At 38.1% G+C, this 16346-nt stretch overlaps 3 protein-coding genes and 2 pseudogenes across 3 annotated transcripts, besides 6 other annotated features; 1 reads left to right on the forward strand and 4 right to left on the reverse strand. All coding sequences in view use genetic code 12, as the record gives it.

Moving 5' to 3' along the window:
- Window positions 1–2463: 2463 nt before the first annotated feature.
- On the reverse strand, window positions 2464–4095 carry CD36_50010 (annotated as a pseudogene).
- Window positions 2464–4095: a sequence feature (appears to be incomplete ORF; apparent frameshift; probable pseudogene;~Similar to C. albicans YRF1 (HPR5)).
- An 896-nt stretch (window positions 4096–4991) lies between these two features.
- On the reverse strand, window positions 4992–5276 carry CD36_50020 (retrotransposon Tca4 polyprotein, putative; the record flags this gene model as incomplete). The annotated part of the gene is made up of 1 exon (XM_002420265.1): window positions 4992–5276. One exon carries the CDS (start codon window positions 5274–5276, stop codon window positions 4992–4994), a length of 285 nt encoding a protein of 94 aa, XP_002420310.1.
- Window positions 5015–6809: a mobile genetic element ((subtelomeric)).
- Window positions 5304–6245, reverse strand: CD36_50040 (retrotransposon Tca4 gag-like protein, putative; the record flags this gene model as incomplete). The annotated part of the gene is made up of 1 exon (XM_002420266.1): window positions 5304–6245. The coding sequence occupies one exon, from the start codon at window positions 6243–6245 to the stop codon at window positions 5304–5306; it is 942 nt and encodes a 313-aa protein (XP_002420311.1).
- A 4124-nt stretch (window positions 6810–10933) lies between the features above and the next one.
- Window positions 10934–12525, reverse strand: CD36_50050 (annotated as a pseudogene).
- Window positions 10934–12525: a sequence feature (appears to be incomplete ORF; apparent frameshift; probable pseudogene;~Similar to C. albicans YRF1 (HPR5)).
- Window positions 12526–14153: 1628 nt separating this feature from the next.
- CD36_50060 (non-ltr retrotransposon zorro 3 orf1-related protein, putative) lies at window positions 14154–15830 on the forward strand (the record flags this gene model as incomplete). Its single annotated transcript, XM_002420267.1, has 1 exon — window positions 14154–15830. The coding sequence occupies one exon, from the start codon at window positions 14154–14156 to the stop codon at window positions 15828–15830; it is 1677 nt and encodes a 558-aa protein (XP_002420312.1).
- Window positions 14166–15531: a mobile genetic element (partial ORF1 (subtelomeric)).
- Window positions 15532–15961: a mobile genetic element ((subtelomeric)).
- A 1-nt stretch (window position 15962) lies between these two features.
- Window positions 15963–16341: a mobile genetic element (partial ORF1 (subtelomeric)).
- Window positions 16342–16346: the final 5 nt, after the last annotated feature.

Here is a 16346-nt window from a genome sequence, read left to right on the forward strand (position 1 = left end):
TAAAATCTGCTCAACCTCCGAAGTCTTCCGCTCATAATCCTCTAACAACTTCTTCTCTTTGCAAGTCATCTTCTTATTATCGTCTATCTCGCCACTCCACAGCTGCCCCATAATCAGATTAATAACACGTCGCATCTGTCCTGCACTCACTTTACTCTGATCCCGTCCAGTCCCTGAAAGTGTCTTCTTCATCGTGTGTTTTGTCAAGTCAAAATCACCAATCCCACCTTCTTGTTCTCCTCTCGCATTAAGCAACTGCATCACCGCAACATCAACATCGTATACTTCTCCATACACATTGTAATACTGATTTAGCTAGACTGACAAACTTGATTGACATTTTAACCAAAGAATTGAAGTAGATGCACCAAACAAGCAACAAGTACTTATTACTACTCTCCTGTGTGATTGTCTATTTTTACCGGAAGATGTTTTTCCAATCCCAATTTGAGATAAATTTATTTCTGAAATATAGCCATTGAATTTAATTAGGTGCTCCAAATTCAAGCCTGTGTGATTGTCTTGTCTATTCTTCCCGGACATTGTTTGTTTCAATTGTCGAGTCTTCTGCCAATCAATCTATTCCAGAAAAGTGAGATGTAGCCATTGAATCAATTGAATGTGTCTTCCACAAATAACCGTTTTATCTATTCTTCAACAATGCATAATACAACTTCTTCTCTTATACTCATTGTCTTGGCCAAGTTCTCAAACAAAATCAGTAGCACTTCAAATTCTTGCAAACTTGACTGCCTTTCCATCCACATGTGCTTTGATTAGGCTAATTGTGTTAGATGTTGAACATTGCTAATGAGAGTTCCATCGTTGCAAATTTTCCAACAGGTTAAATCATTTCAGAAATCAGTATTTCTAGGTTTCAAATATTCTATTTCCCCATTCTTATATCAGTAGTAGCTTTATCATGCCTGTGATAGTGAAGTGTCAATGAAGATGAGAAGAGTATTAGTTGATTGTTGTCATTTTTTTCTTGCCAGCTGTAAAGTTTCGTCGACTCGCGAATTAGAAAACCGGGGAGTCGTTTCCTAATCCGGAAAAATTGTTATAGCTTAAATAAACATTGTTTTCTGTCTAAATAAACCCTCGAGAATCTTCACACAGAAGTACCCATCGATCTTTTTTGGGTCAACATTCTTGTAAAAATAAACCTAAATTCTTACAATATCGATGAAATACGCTGCTACTCGATCAAGACACTAGTCGTTGAGCCTTGCACTATAACCCTTTGTTGTTTTTCCTGCCACCTTTCAACAAAAACCTGACGCCCTAATAACTCAGTGAAAAAGAGCGAACCACACACAGTATTGTACAAAACCCATCTTAAATGACCTACCTAGCTATCTCCAAATTTCAACCTTCCCATCTCTTCGGGTTCGCCCTCTGCACTCCTTCAAAGTTAACCCAAAATATGCCCTTTTCCATGAAATTCTGATTTTTCCGGTCGTGTGCGCAAAAAGAAGCTTTTTTTCTCTTGACCTTAAAATCAACCAACTTTTCCAATCAACAGCAGATCAGTCTATATTAACGTTATAAACCTAAAAACTATATAAATCGCTTCTCCAGATGATATAGATTGCTTTGATACCCTTACCTTTACTATACGACCAAAATTGGGCGAGTTATAAAGTGCTAAAAAACATGACGCATGTCACCTTCCTAACAAAATTCTATATATCTGACACCTTGTCAGTGCGCATAGATTAAGATTGCAAAATCTCTGCCATTTTTTTTAGCCAGCCATTTGTTCCAGCTAGTTATTTTTTCAACGCTCCAAAAAAAAAAAAAAAAAAATTTATCATTTCTTCGTCCAACCATCTATCCATCCGTACGTCCTCCCCACCACCAACATGTCCTGTCATAGCTCATACCCGTTGTCTTAGATTAGTCACGTTGCCTATTTTGTCATCCCGTCTTTGTTGTGCTACATCTTCACATGTCTGTGTTACCCAGTTTGCCTTTGTCGTGGCATGTCTTTGTTAGTCAACTTGTCCTTGTTGTTACGTCTTTGCCTCCTCCCTGTTATGACTTGTTGTTGAATGTCTTGAGTTTTGTCATTCGTCCTTGAATTATCACCTTGTCTTCTATATCCCGTTTTTGTCACTTGCCTTAGATTACTTGTGTTTATCTTGTCATGTCTCAGATTAGTCAATTTGCCTTTGTCATGACTTGTCCCCACTTGTCTTACATTACTCAACTCGTGTTTTCCCCGTATTTGCTATAACTTGTCGATAACTTTCTCAGATTAATCAAATTGTCCTTGTTGTGTCGTATTTGCCTACTTCCTGTTGTCACTTGTCCTAGATTAATCAACTTGTTCTTGTTCAACTTGTTCTTGTTCATCTTGTATTCGTCTTACACGCATTTTACATCCTATTTCTTATCCTTCAACTCCTTGTACACCAGAACCAATATATGTTGATACAATCCTGCCACCTGTGAACGCATCATAGCACGCATCCAATGATTAAACACTTGAATATCTCCCCTAAGCCGTCTACATCTTGCATCAACAAACACAGTATAGAAATACAACAACGTCTTGTTCCCAATACAGCCATTGTGACCCTCATTTAAGCATCCACATTCTCGACATACATTTTCCCTGGGTACCTCGAAGTACGTCTCCATAGCATGCTTCTCCCATTCCTGACCAGCAATCTGCACAGCACTCCCAGTTGATTCAGCTCCTAAAACTTTAAGCATCCACTCCTCCGGTTCAAATGTATTAATCTTCGACAAAACTCGTGCATACGTTTCATTCAAAATGTCTCTTCTACTATTCAACTTCAACCCAGTATCATCCAAAAACAGACACACCAAAAGTTTCTCATCATACGCTTGAATCATCTTGTCCAAATCATTTTCAATAACCCAATTCAATTGAATCCCACCTTGTCCATACTGCACAACCTCACAAACTTCATCCCCGCTCATTCCTCCAAATATAATCCTGCAAGCTAGACTTTGATGCACAACCTTATATCGCTCGCAACAGTTTCTCGAACACTCCTCATCATTCATAAAACACCAATCACACACCCGTTCAACCCTCACAACCGGATTACCTTCTAACGTCGTTTTATAGAACTTGAACCATAAATGAAGATTGTCAATACTAATAAATGTATACTTTTTGTCAAGCTCTTCCAATTTCCTCTTTGCCTGTTCTAGGTCACTCTCCTGCTCTTGTGCACTCTCTTCAGCTCGCCGTCTCTTAAATGCAGCCCCCAGCGCCTGCACCATTACTTTAACAATATCCCTTGTTTCACCATGTGCGTTCTGCACCCCACAACAGTTAAAGTGCCCATCCCATTTTAACAGGTAAAACTGACAAATTTGTTTCTTAATGCACTCACCAACATCAACACTCTCATCATACCCACCGTCTCGATCACCACTGAGAAATAAAACATACAGCGGCTTGCTTCTAAGTCTACCTATGACTTGAATAACTTCCGGAACCGTTGCCAATCTGTCTAATCTTCGATATATCCAAGCCTACCGAAGCAGCTTTCGTGGCAAGTATAATCCGTGTCCTACTAATCTGCTTGTGAGCCAACGCAATGTCACTAGTTTCAGAACTGATGCTCACACTGTTCGGGAAAATATCACCAAACTCTCTAAGCGTCGCGAGGCAGCTAAAATAAACGAAAATGATCCCCTCGGAATAGCTCTCTAAAAACCGTTCAACAACACCAACCAAACAACCAACCCTCTTCTCATCATCACTCACAAATTTCGACTCAATATAAACATTCCGGTTCGGCTCACTAACAACCGCATTATATAGCTTCGGCGACAACAACTTCTCCTCCATCAAAGTTGCAAAATTCTGCGGCAACGTCGCACCCAAACTAATAACTTTTTTGAATGATCGTAATATCAGGTACTTGATTCTAGATAATTCGCGAAATTCGTGCTCCTCTAACAAGACCTGGGCTTCGTCTAAAACCAACAAAAACAACTCACCCGAATTTCCATAGCTTTGTCTGAAATTCAAAAAAAAAAATCCTTCACATGTGTCTTGGTAAGACTCTCAATCGTACCCACAATCAAATCAATACTATCATCAAACGCATCTAGATGGTCAAAATTGTGTGGTCAAAAATCAGTGCTCAAACAAAATCTGCGGTCAAAATATGTGCTCAAAAAAAACCTGTGCTCAAACAGAATCAGTGCTCAAAGAAAAATCAGTGCTCACAAAACCTGTGGTCAAAAAACCTGTGGTCAAATCTGCGGTCAAAGAAAAAATCTGTGGTCATAGAAAAAACCTGTGGTCAAAAAAAAATCAGTGCTCAAACAAAATGTGCGGTCAAAGAAAAATGTGTGGTCAAAGAAAAATGTGTGGTCAAAGAATATGTGCGGTCAAAAAGTCAGTGCTCAAAAAACCTGTGGTCAAAGAATACGTGCGGTCAAAAAATCAGTGGGCCTTCAAATCTGCGCTCTTGGGCGCTACCCAAAATGTGGTCAACCAGAGAAAAAAAATGTGGTCAAAACTCGGCGCTACCTAAAAACATGTGGTCAAAGAAAATCATTAATAACTTGCCACACAAAAAGGGTATAACAATGGTTCATTTTCCAACCACAAATTCATTGACCTAGCTAGCACTCTACCAACTATCAGTTTACCACCTCTTGTACTGCTCTTCCTATGCTCTTCCAAAAATGACCAAAAATCACTGTTTTTTAAAAAATTCTGATTTTTCGGGTCGTGCGCGCAAAAAAATCATTTTTTCTCCTGCCCTTGAATTTTTAACCTTTTTCTGATCAACAACAACTCAGTGTATATAAAAGCTATAAACCTAAAAATTATATAGTTTATCTCCCTGAGTTATGTAGATTCCTATGGTACCCTTACTTTTTTGCTAGCACCTAAATTGGGCAAATTATAAGTGCTAACAAACATGTGGTCAAGAAATGTGGTCAAGAAAAAAAAATGTGGTCAAGCTAACAAACCTTGTTAGCACATGTGGTCAAAAATGGGCGGGTAGCGGTAGATGGTTGACAGCATCAGGGATAACTTGCCAGGTGGGATCAGCTCTATGCCTAAAGTTTGTATGATCGATAATTCCCGACGATGAAATTGTACGAGGAGGTTCGACATGAGTTTCAAATATTGTATTTGGACGGTTCTCATTTATGACATGTTCTATGTCTTCTCGTCTCTCATGGATAATTGTGTGGATATTTGGGTTATCCAAAGGTGATAAGAATGTGTCATCATATGTAATGGAGTTACTCTCAGACATATGTGACATAATCGTTAATGACTTTTTTCGATGCAATTAGTCTACTAGTTGATCTAGTAATGACGGCGTAACCTTTTGTTGCTCTTCGCGGAAACATTCTTGACTTGTGCTGCCTTTTTTAGCAGCATTGACCACTTTAGAATAATCTCTGTTTGATCTTATTTCATTCAATAATGTCATAATATCCGGTAATTTGTAATTAGGATCGGTTTTGTACAATTCATAATGTCTTGCATAGACCTCTAAAAACAAATCTGATGTCCCAAGTTTGTATGACAGTACATAAATTTGCAGGTGTAAGTACCATGGAGATACTCCCCCAATAAGAAACTTATAGATTAAATCATCATGTTGGTGTTCTTGAGTCAGTAAATGTTGACATAACAAGTATGTTGAATCTACTTCAAGCTCGCTCAGTTTCGTTTGTAACTTGAACAACGCTTGTCCAATTCTTTCAGCAGCAGATACATCAGGTTTTGCAATAATCATTTCATAGACCTTCTTAAACAAATTCGGTACAAATTGTGTTTCTCCGTTATCCACCTCTCGTGAAACATTAGGATCAACTTTCCTTTCTAATAATTCGGAAATCCTCATATAGAAGACTCTCATCATATCATTCAATTGTTTACCAGCATAAGGAGTGTATTGGAGCTTTTCAATTCCAATTTCATCTTCGCTTTTTGCATTCATGAATGCATCAAAAACTTGAGGATGCGACCTCTTAACTTGGTTAAAACAAATAATCCAGGAGTTAACCAAATCTGGATCATCGATGTCCAAATATTTCAAATTTTCGAAAGACTTAATAGTAGTTGCATACTTTGAGTTGATGTATGTTTCCAAAGATTGATATTTGGTTTCACCATTGTGTTCCAATTTTTCATGTAACTGACCAATTTCTCTCTTAGAATCTGCTACCAAAATGGAAAGTGTACCCATCATTTGTCTGAGATCATCATCGCTAAATCCAGCCATTTTGATTCGATATCTGTTTAGCTTTGTATTTGAACTCTTGGAGTGATTATACCAGCAAGTATTAACGATTAAACCAATAGATTTTTTTTACCAATTAGCAACTTTTTATTCCAAAATGAATACTGTATTAATCTTTGTCTTATTCTCGAATACGATGAATAAACGTAAGATTTGCAAGCTTCTAATCTGTTCGGTTGCCAGCGTTCGCGAAACAGTCACTAAGGAAATGTCACAGGTAATCGGCACTAAATATATCTTAAATATGCAAAGTATGTCCTTTGGTTTCTACGCAGTTAGACAATACCAAGAATTTAAATATATAAAGAAAATTTATTGATCAAGTATAAAAGTAATATAACTAATATTTTCTTCAATCTAAATCTACCTTGAGAATACCAGGTGTTCGCTATCTATTCTCTAACACTAGAACCTCCCTTCTTATAAAAAATGATGATGAAAATAATTTTCTCCGTGAAAATTTTTTCACTCCTGACCTCGAGCGTCGAGAATAAAATTTCCATCAGTGTCGGGTAAATTAGATGGAAAATTGCTCACCAGCGAACAAAGTTTCGTCGACTCGCGAATTACAAAACCGGAGAGTCGTTTCCTAATCCGGAAAAAATATTCTAGCTTAAATAAACATTGTTTTCTGTCTAAATAAACCCTCAAGAGTCCTCACACAGAAGAAAAAATACCCATCGATCTTTTTTAAGTCAACTTTCTTGTAAAAATAAACCTAAATTCTTACAACAATAATGAAATGCTTTGCTGAACCCACGTCTGATCTGCTCTACATAGCTCTATATGTTAGCTAGTAGACATGCTCTCACCAATAGCTTATTATGATAACACGCGCCATAGTCATTGTAGCTGATATCACGTTTTATCATACAAATCTTCTCGTTAGACTACTTGAGTAGCACAGTTTATATAGTTCACAATCAAGACACTAGTCGTTGATCCTTGCTCTATAACCCTTTGTTGTTTATCCTGCCACCTTGTTTTCTGACACCTTAATAACTCGGTGAAAAAGAGCGATTCAAACACAATATTCTAAAAATCCCATCATAATTGACCTAGCTAGCTATCTCCCAACTTTAATCTTCCCATCTCTCCTGGCTCAGCCTCTGCACTCCTTCAAAGTTATACTCAAATTCGGTATCACTCATAGTTGTTTGTTGTTTACAGATCTACAAAAATCCGGAACCCAGGTCATAGCAAATAACTTTATTTTTATAAACTTCTCCTCTTTTCCCCGTTTTTACTTGCACGAATCATGAAACTTTTAAAAACCAACCATCCATTGCCTCTTCTTGTTAATTGTTTTGCTTTTCTTCTTCTCTGATATCACTTCTATCTCCAAGTCTGATTTCATCTTCTAATCTTTATTGTTTATTGTTCAGTGATTCTTTGTTTGATTTTGTTAACAGATTTCAACCCAACCCTGAACCTCAAGTAACTTTTCCCTCAGATTTTCTGTAAACTCGAGGCCAAATCTTTTTTTCGCCCCGGATTTATTCCCCTTTTTTGCCCTCCCTTAAATCCGGGAATTACAAAAACCACTCTGAAAGCTACACACGACATTCTGGGAATTACAAAAAAAGTCGCGCGACATGTTTTTCCCATACAAATGACCATGTTTTTGTAATTCCCAAAAAAATCTATTTCTGTTCATATCTCTACACACACTGCTCCAATCACTCTCAAACCAAGTGCATTGAATTTCTACACACCAAAACCACCTACACACACCTCCACACCTCCTAAGAACTGGTACTTTTTGTTCTGGTAAATCTTTGTAATTCCCATTTGTAATTCCCAAAATTCCTTGTAATTCCCAAATCGCGCACTAACAAAATTCGCACCAAAAAAAAATTTTGTAGTTCCCAAATCACGTTTCCATACGTATGTAGCTTGCACCCACTGATTTGATATCTCTTTCAAATTGTCTTTTCCAGCTGAAATGACTTTTTCATGAATTCGTAATTTATCCCCTGGGTGCACAGCTTCCGGTTCAAGTAGTACTCGTATCTTCGTACTTCATTTCATCTGATTGAATAACTGATTGATTGAATATTTTGTTGTTGTCAATTTGTTGTTGAAGAAGAAAAGTGATGCTTTTTGCCAACTAATTTTTTGACCAACTAATTTTTTTTTTTTTTGTGACGCGTGTCTCCCACACCCCAGATTTCATAGCTATCACAGTCAACATACTCTAACACCTTTAATTAAACTTCCAAACAATAAGATCACTACTCTGACAATGACTCTGAATTGATAAGCTCTCTGTTTAACCTTTGAAACTCTACTTCTTATTGTTGCGCTGAAATTCTACCTCACCGCAAGTTGATGTCATTTTTTGAACTAGTTTTCTTGTAAAATCAACTCAAAAAATTAAGACTCTACTCCCAAAACTTTAAAAAACAATGCAGACCCAATTTAGCTACCTCCTACAGTCCATATTTAAGCTTATATATTGTCTTTTAAGTTTTTTGTGTGCACAGTTTTGACTGACACTCCCGTTCTCGTCTTTGTTTCCCTCAACTTTTCAGTCAATTCAACCTAAAATTTTAAATCTTAAACTTCCCAAAACAATGCAAACTTAATTTACAGGGCCCCTACTATCCCTATCAAGGCTTAGTTTACGTCTACCACTTACTACTGTTGTCCCACTGTCCCTTGATCTCAGGGCCTGGTTCTTTTTTTGCTCAGTTTTTTTTCAAATCTTCTCTAAAAAAAACCCACTCTTGCCACTGCCATAATTCAGCCTAGGCTGTTAGACATACGTGATTTACATCAAGACCCTGCCAATCTACAGACCCCATCTAAGTCTACACTGAGCACCTCGTGTCTTTCCCCACATTAATTTTTTGCACTACTTTTTTTTTTTGCCACGTTGAGAAAAAAAAGAAAAAATTTTCACCACTTTTCTTTCCACCAACAACAACAAGATCTTCAATCAATTATGCTGTTCTAGTTCTGACTATCAGAACTTCAGTTTTCCAGATTTCCCAGATCTTCCAAGTGCTTAGATTTTCAAATTTCCAACCACCAATTTTTGAATTTCCAGAATTGAACTCCAGCTGAACCTGCCACAGTTCTTTCAGGGTGTTTATTGTTAGTTGTTCAATTTTGCAATGTATTCAGTTTTTCCAGGTTTGCAATGTATTCAGTTTTTCCAACTCATTCCACAATTGTACTGCCATTGAATTGAGATTCACCACTATTCATTTGCTGTTGCACCAACTGTCTAGGTCAGCTGTTCATTTGTTCACTTCACCAACTGACAGTTCATTTTGCCATTGACTATTGACTCAGCCAGAATTTACAACTGAAATGACAACATCTTACACACGGCCATTCAAAAATGAATTTGCAATGATTTCTAGAACTGCCATTGACTACTGAAACTACACTCTGATGTTACGTTAATTCGACAACTAGAAAACACAACGAGATACAAACTGGGCATTTACAATAGCTTATGTTGCAATTCCCATTCAATCTGTCCACCACAACCATGATTTCTACAACTGCCTGACAAACAACAGCATTGACAACGACACACACACAGCAGCTTATACAATTTATGTTGAATTTCCCACTGCCATTGAGTTACTACGTGTTGTTGAACCACCAAATCCAACAGATTTGCCAACTTTCATACATACCAGCTTGCATTAGAATATTTCACACTGCCATAGACCACTGATACTACATGTTGTTCAACCAGCTTTCACAACGAGATACAAACTGGGCATTCACTATACCTTATACAATAGAACTGACAATTAACTTACGCAACGGGCATTCGCATTTCAAACTGCAATTAGATTGCCAAATGCTGTTCACATAGCATCACCTGCCGCACTACGTGTCCTTTTATAATGTCACATATATTAATATACAACGACAAAAAAAAAAAAAAAATAATTCCTTATCCACCTCTTGATACACTGCCACCATAACATGTTGATGTAGATTGACATCCTCTGCTCGCATTAGCGCCCGCATCCAATGATTAAACACTTTAACTTGACCTTTACTGTACCAACGATCAAATATCATAAAATAGTTTTTTCCCCTAAACAATTATCATGATCTTTGTTAATACATCCACATTTTTTACATAACATATCTCTCCCACGAGGTGCCATGAAATATGTTTCAGCAGCGTGTTCTTTCCAATTCTGCCCATCAGGTGCCATACTTCCATTTGCTCCAAGCGATTTCATAAACCAATCTTCAGGTTCATATTTCCCAATTTTTTTCAACACTTTGCAATACAACTTATCCAACACTTGCACCTGAATAGACAAACGATACTGACTTGTTACAATGCAAGAGTTTACTATCATATTCATTGATCATTGTATCTAAATCATTCTTGACCACCCATTCCAATTGCAACCCACCAAGCCCTTGTTGAACAATCTCACAAACATCATCACCACTCATTTGACCAAAAATAACTCGACACGCCAAGCTAACAATCTGTCGTCTTTCGCACCATGTCGGAGAACAACCTTCATTGCACATAAAGCACCACTTGCACACACCTTCAACACGAACCACTGGGCTATTATCCAAAGTAGTTAAATAGAATCCAAACCATTTATAAAGTGTGTCGATTTTAATAAATTTATATCTTTCATTAATTTCACCCAACTTGAACTTGGCCCTGTCCATCATACTCTCCTCCACCTGCACCTCTTCTCACGCACTTCCACTGTCACATTTCTCATCTGCTCAACAATAGTTTTAGTACAATCTGCCGGTTGCCCACAACAATTGCGATGATCACCCCACTCCAAACCATAAAATTCGCACATTTGTTTCTTGAAACATTCACTCACTACAAGTTTTCCGTTAGTTACTTCATCATCAGCCGAGAGAAATAAAACATACAGCGGTTTCCCACGCAACCGGCCAATGACCTGAATTGCTTCCGGAACAGTCGCTAATGTTTCATAAAAAATTATCAGCTTGATACCAGAAATATCCAAACCAACTGAAGCAGCTTTTGTAGCAAGAATCAAACGTGTCTTTGATATATCCTGGTGTGCTTTCTTGATATCTTTCGTTTCTGACAGAATAACAACAGCATCATCAAACTCTTGACTAATCTCTTTAAGCTTCTCAAGATTGCAAAAGTACACAAATATAATACCATCGCTATTGCTCACCAAAAATTGTTTGACAACACCAATCAAATAACCAACTCTCTTCTTGTCCTCTCCAATAAATTCCCTTTCAACATAAACATTTTGATTAGGTTCAGTTTTCACAGTATTGTACACCTTCGGTGCCAACAAATTTTTCTCCATCTCTGTTGCAAAATTCCGAGGCAACGTCGCACCCAAACTTACAATCTTCTCAAATGAATGCAAAATCCGGTAGTGCACTCGGTTCAACCGGCGAAATTCTTTTTCTTCAATCAACACCTGCGCCTCATCGGTAGAGCTGACACTGTTGACCATAATTCTGAGAAAAATTCAAAAAAAAATCACTGACATTCAGCTTTGTTAAACTCTCAACTGTCCCCACAACCAAATCAATACTGCCATCAAACGAGTTAAGATTTCTAACACCAATAACATTAGCATACTCTGCCATTCGTTTTTCAAACTCAACTGCAACAACATTATACGGCAACACCAAAAAACTCACTCTTCTTTTGCCACCTTCCCTTCGTTTCATTATTTTATTAGCAAGTATAGGAACCAAAAAGAGATACGTCTTCCCAAATCCAGTAGGTGCTAACAATAGCTCTGCTGTTTGCACCAGACCAACATATCTCCAATATCAACTTTTCCTGATCAAAATCCTTCTGCTGGTAGCCACAATCAATTTTTGCTTGTTCAATGTCCTCAAGCTGCAAGCCACTGCAAACACGCAAAGGAGGTTTAACTGGTTTCAGAATTAACAGCTTTGATGTATTTTGATCAACATCAATACCGATATATTTTTGGTACAACGCAAAAAATTGTCTCATTATCATCAGAATCGTTGTACTATGATAGGTATCCCAACCACCAGTGTTACCATACGAGTTGTCAGCACTCATCCAGTGATGCCCTTGGGCCTTTTCGATAACTTCAGTTACCAGTGACATTTGAATATAATTACGCACCATGTACGAAATACCTTGTCTAAGGTACCGCATTTTAACCACGTACTTGACCTCCTCGTGATTTATCTTAGCCACCATCTTATAATAATGGTGCATTCGACGGAACCGTCGACGTAGAAGTAGTGGGAAAAGTGTTTGGTAAAACATCAAATCCTGTTTATGTTGGAGCTACACAGTTAGAACTTCACCCTGCAAAGTTACAAGATCAACCCGTGGCTTCGTCATCACAGCCTGATGAAACCGACATTTACGATATTGAATTTAGTGACGACGACGACGAACAAGTTCCCTCAACATTGCCTTCGTCTGTCCCAAGTCAACCTCCAGCAAAAAAATTGAAACCCACCCATGGGTTCAACATCACACCAGAATCAACAACCTTGCTGGGTATCTATAAAATCACAAAGATTGTTCCAAAAGAGATTTCTCAAATTCTCATCAGAGAAAAAAACACCATTGTCGGGTACCGACATGTGACTGTTTATTTGTCAGACGACTACAACCATGGCTCGGTTACTTTGAATCCACAAGACGTTGAAAAGATGCTTGAAAAACATCGTGGCGAAACCTGGCAAACCAAATTGAACGAGTTAATCAACAAAATCGCCCCTATTGAATTAGTTGTAAAGAAAACCGGCGACTGCTGGTATTGGTCGTTTCCTAATCCGGAAAAATTGTTATAGATTGAATATATATTGGTTTTGTGTCTAGAAAAAAAACCCTTAAGGGTCTTTATGCAGCAAAAAAAAACCCCTGATGTTTCGGTACTTAACAGTAGAAAAACCAGTGTTAATACTGATAACCAGCAAATACAACGGTATTACATTGGATATAATGAGTTTTTTCGTTCTTCTAAACTAATATAAAACTATGTAAAAGTAATTAGAACAAATATAAAGAATATTACCAAACAGTACTCCCAACAATCTCTAAGAAACTTTTTTGGGCCAACTTTCTTGTCAAAAATGAACTTAAAATTGCTGCCACCAACTGTATAGTATGCACCTATTCATGTGCCACTATCAACAATACAACAAAAGATGTAGCTTTTAAGAATATGTGCTCTCTAAATATGTGGTGTTAAAAAATGTGTGCTCAAAGAAAAATATGTGGTCAAAGAAAGTGCTACCAAAGATGTGCTGAAAGAAAATCTGTGGTCAAAGAAAAAATGTGTGCTCAAAAAAAATGTGCGGTCAAAGAATGTGCTACCAAAGATGTGCTCAAAAAAAATCAGTGCTCAAAGAAAATCAGTGCTCATAGAAAATGTGTGGTCAAGGAAAAAACCTGTGGTCAAAAAACCTGTGGTCAAAGAAAAAATCAGTGCTCATAGAAAAAATCTGCGGTCAAAGAAAAATCTGTGGTCAAAGAAAATCAGTGCTCAAAAAATCAGTGCTCAAAAAATATGTGCGGTCAAATCTGCGGTCAAACAATCAGTGCCCTTAAAATCTGCGTTCTTTGGCGCTACCCAAAATGTGGTCAACCAGAGAAAAAAAATGTGGTCAAAACTCGGCGCTACCTAAAAACGTGTGGTCAAAGAAAATCATTAATAACTCACCACACAAAAAAGGTATAACCACCCTTCCTTTTCCAACCACAAATTCATTGACCTATCTAACTGTCTACCAACTATCAGCTTACCACCTCTTGTACTGCCCTTCCTGTGCTCTTCCAAAACTGACCAAAAATCGCTGTTTTTCAAAAAATTCTGATTTTTCGGGTCGTGCGCGCAAGAAAATCATTTTTTCTCCTGCCCTTGAATTTTTAACCTTTTTCTGATGAACAACAACCCTTCACATAACTTCCATTCTCAATCTCAGCCAGGGAGATTAGATACTTCGTCTAACTCCCAAATGGGGTACCCAGTTGTCCCTTCGTCCCCAAATTTTGTTTCGTCAAATTTGAATTCCCAAAATAAAAGTTCTCAACAAACAATTAGCCCAGTACACGACCCAGCCTCAACTCCCTCTCAGCAATCAACACAGCCCGAGCCTAACCATGCCAAAGTTGTTGATTATGCTGCTTTTCCTAAACTAATTCATGCTGAAAATGCTAAACATCCCAAATATAGGGAACTTAAACGTTTAGAATCCGTCCAATGTCCTATAGATCTTTATGACCTTGCCAATAGAAACAATAATATTAATGTTCCTCAGACACAACTTACAGCAGATATTAGCCACATGTATGAATGTGCTACTTCAGAGCAAGTCCTTAACACAATTTATTTCACATTAAATCAGGCCAGAGATATTTACCAAGACAAGTTAACGGATTTACCTGACTCCTTTATGGATGAAATCGCTAACTATGAAAAAGATCCTCAGCTTTATCTCCAGGATCACGAACTGATCCCAAAATGGTCAGATGACTATACCCTTGATAACTTTTACGAGTCTCGGGCTATGTCCGAGATGCTTCATGCTTGTACCTACTTCGAAGTAGATAATGATCATAGGCTTTATCTTGAAGCTTTTGATCTTACATACATTAAGAAAGCGGAATTTGAACACTTGAAACAGCTACTTATTGGCGAAATAGAACGATTAAACTTTGTCATTGGGGATAACAGTTTTCAAATTCAAGTCGACGATAAGGTCGAGCACATGTATGTCGCCTCGTTTAGACTCCCATCCATCTCATTGCGGAGTTGTGAACAATACTTCCGAGAATTTCTCGATCCAAAAGATGAAATTGTTCATGCAAGGATTCCGGTTTTCTCTCATGAAGTTATGAGTACGAATCCTGCCAATGTTAACGCCTTTTTTATACTTGATAAAGTTCCTCCGAAGCGAAAAGTGATTTTACAACGAAATTATTCGGTGAGAATTCTCACGAATCTTTCCCATTGTGTTTATTGTCACTCCAAATCTCACACTCGTTTACAATGTCCTGAGGCAGGAGAGTGTAATATATGTGGGAAACTTGGTCACCGTGCTATGAACTGTGAAAGCCGGAAAAGGCGTAGCCCAGAGGCCGTTCCGATGAATGGACCAGTTAAGATTTTAACTAAACCATCGGTCGAAACCTCCCAGAAAGTTTCGGGTAATGGTCAATCAAAGGAACATAACGATAGCGCCCCTCTGGATTTCGTTGATACTATTTTTGACTCAGATGGAAAGGAAATATTTCATATAGATCCTAATAAATCTTGGACTTTTCACATTTCACAACTCAGGTTAAAGAAAACGGTCCCCTCTAATTATCTTGTGGCCCCCTCCGAACCAGTTGCTTGGAAACGTTACAAAGATGGGTCTATTCTTGTCGATGTTGTTGCTATCGTGGCTCATCGCAAGGTCGGTCGTGGATTTCGATTAGCTGCTCGCCATGCTCCCACAACAACTCATCCTGACGGCGAAATTGTTGAGTATATTGCATCAGCGTTGCTGAGAACCGCCCCGGATTTGGTTAAAACTTATGTTTCCGCACATGGTCTTCCAGTTACTTTGAAGTAACTTTCCTATCCTTTTCCAGGTGCTGTTGGTTATTTTTTCTATTTCTATTTCTTTTCTCCTTCTACTTCAGTCGTTACCTCCTTTGTTCCGGTGGTACGATATCTCTATTTTCTTTACTAGGGGGGGGGGGGGCATTTGTGTCTAAATTTGGAAACATATTGGAAAATTTGCCTCCGGTTTGTGAGTAGATAATTCTGTATGTACCGTCTGGCATAAATCTTACTCTGAATAAGTCATTTTCTGCTGCGTAAAGTAATGCCTTCTCCATGTCGGAGTTGGCTCCTTGTTCTCTAATAGTATTTGGGATGGTTTTTTTCAAGTGGACCTTGATGGCCTCTTGTTGTTCAAAGTAACCTCCATCCGAGTCTCTTTCATCGACCACATTGGTGTGGTCACCAGTATACTTGTCGGTCACCATGTCGGAGACACATTCTCTAATAAACGCCTTACTGGCGCAGTCTAATCTGTTGAGCATCACAGGCCATTGGCTTGCTCCAATGCTCTTAACATAGTTAA

Source organism: Candida dubliniensis, chromosome 5 (assembly GCF_000026945.1).
Source record: "Candida dubliniensis CD36 chromosome 5, complete sequence".
Lineage (NCBI taxonomy): Eukaryota > Fungi > Ascomycota > Pichiomycetes > Serinales > Debaryomycetaceae > Candida > Candida dubliniensis.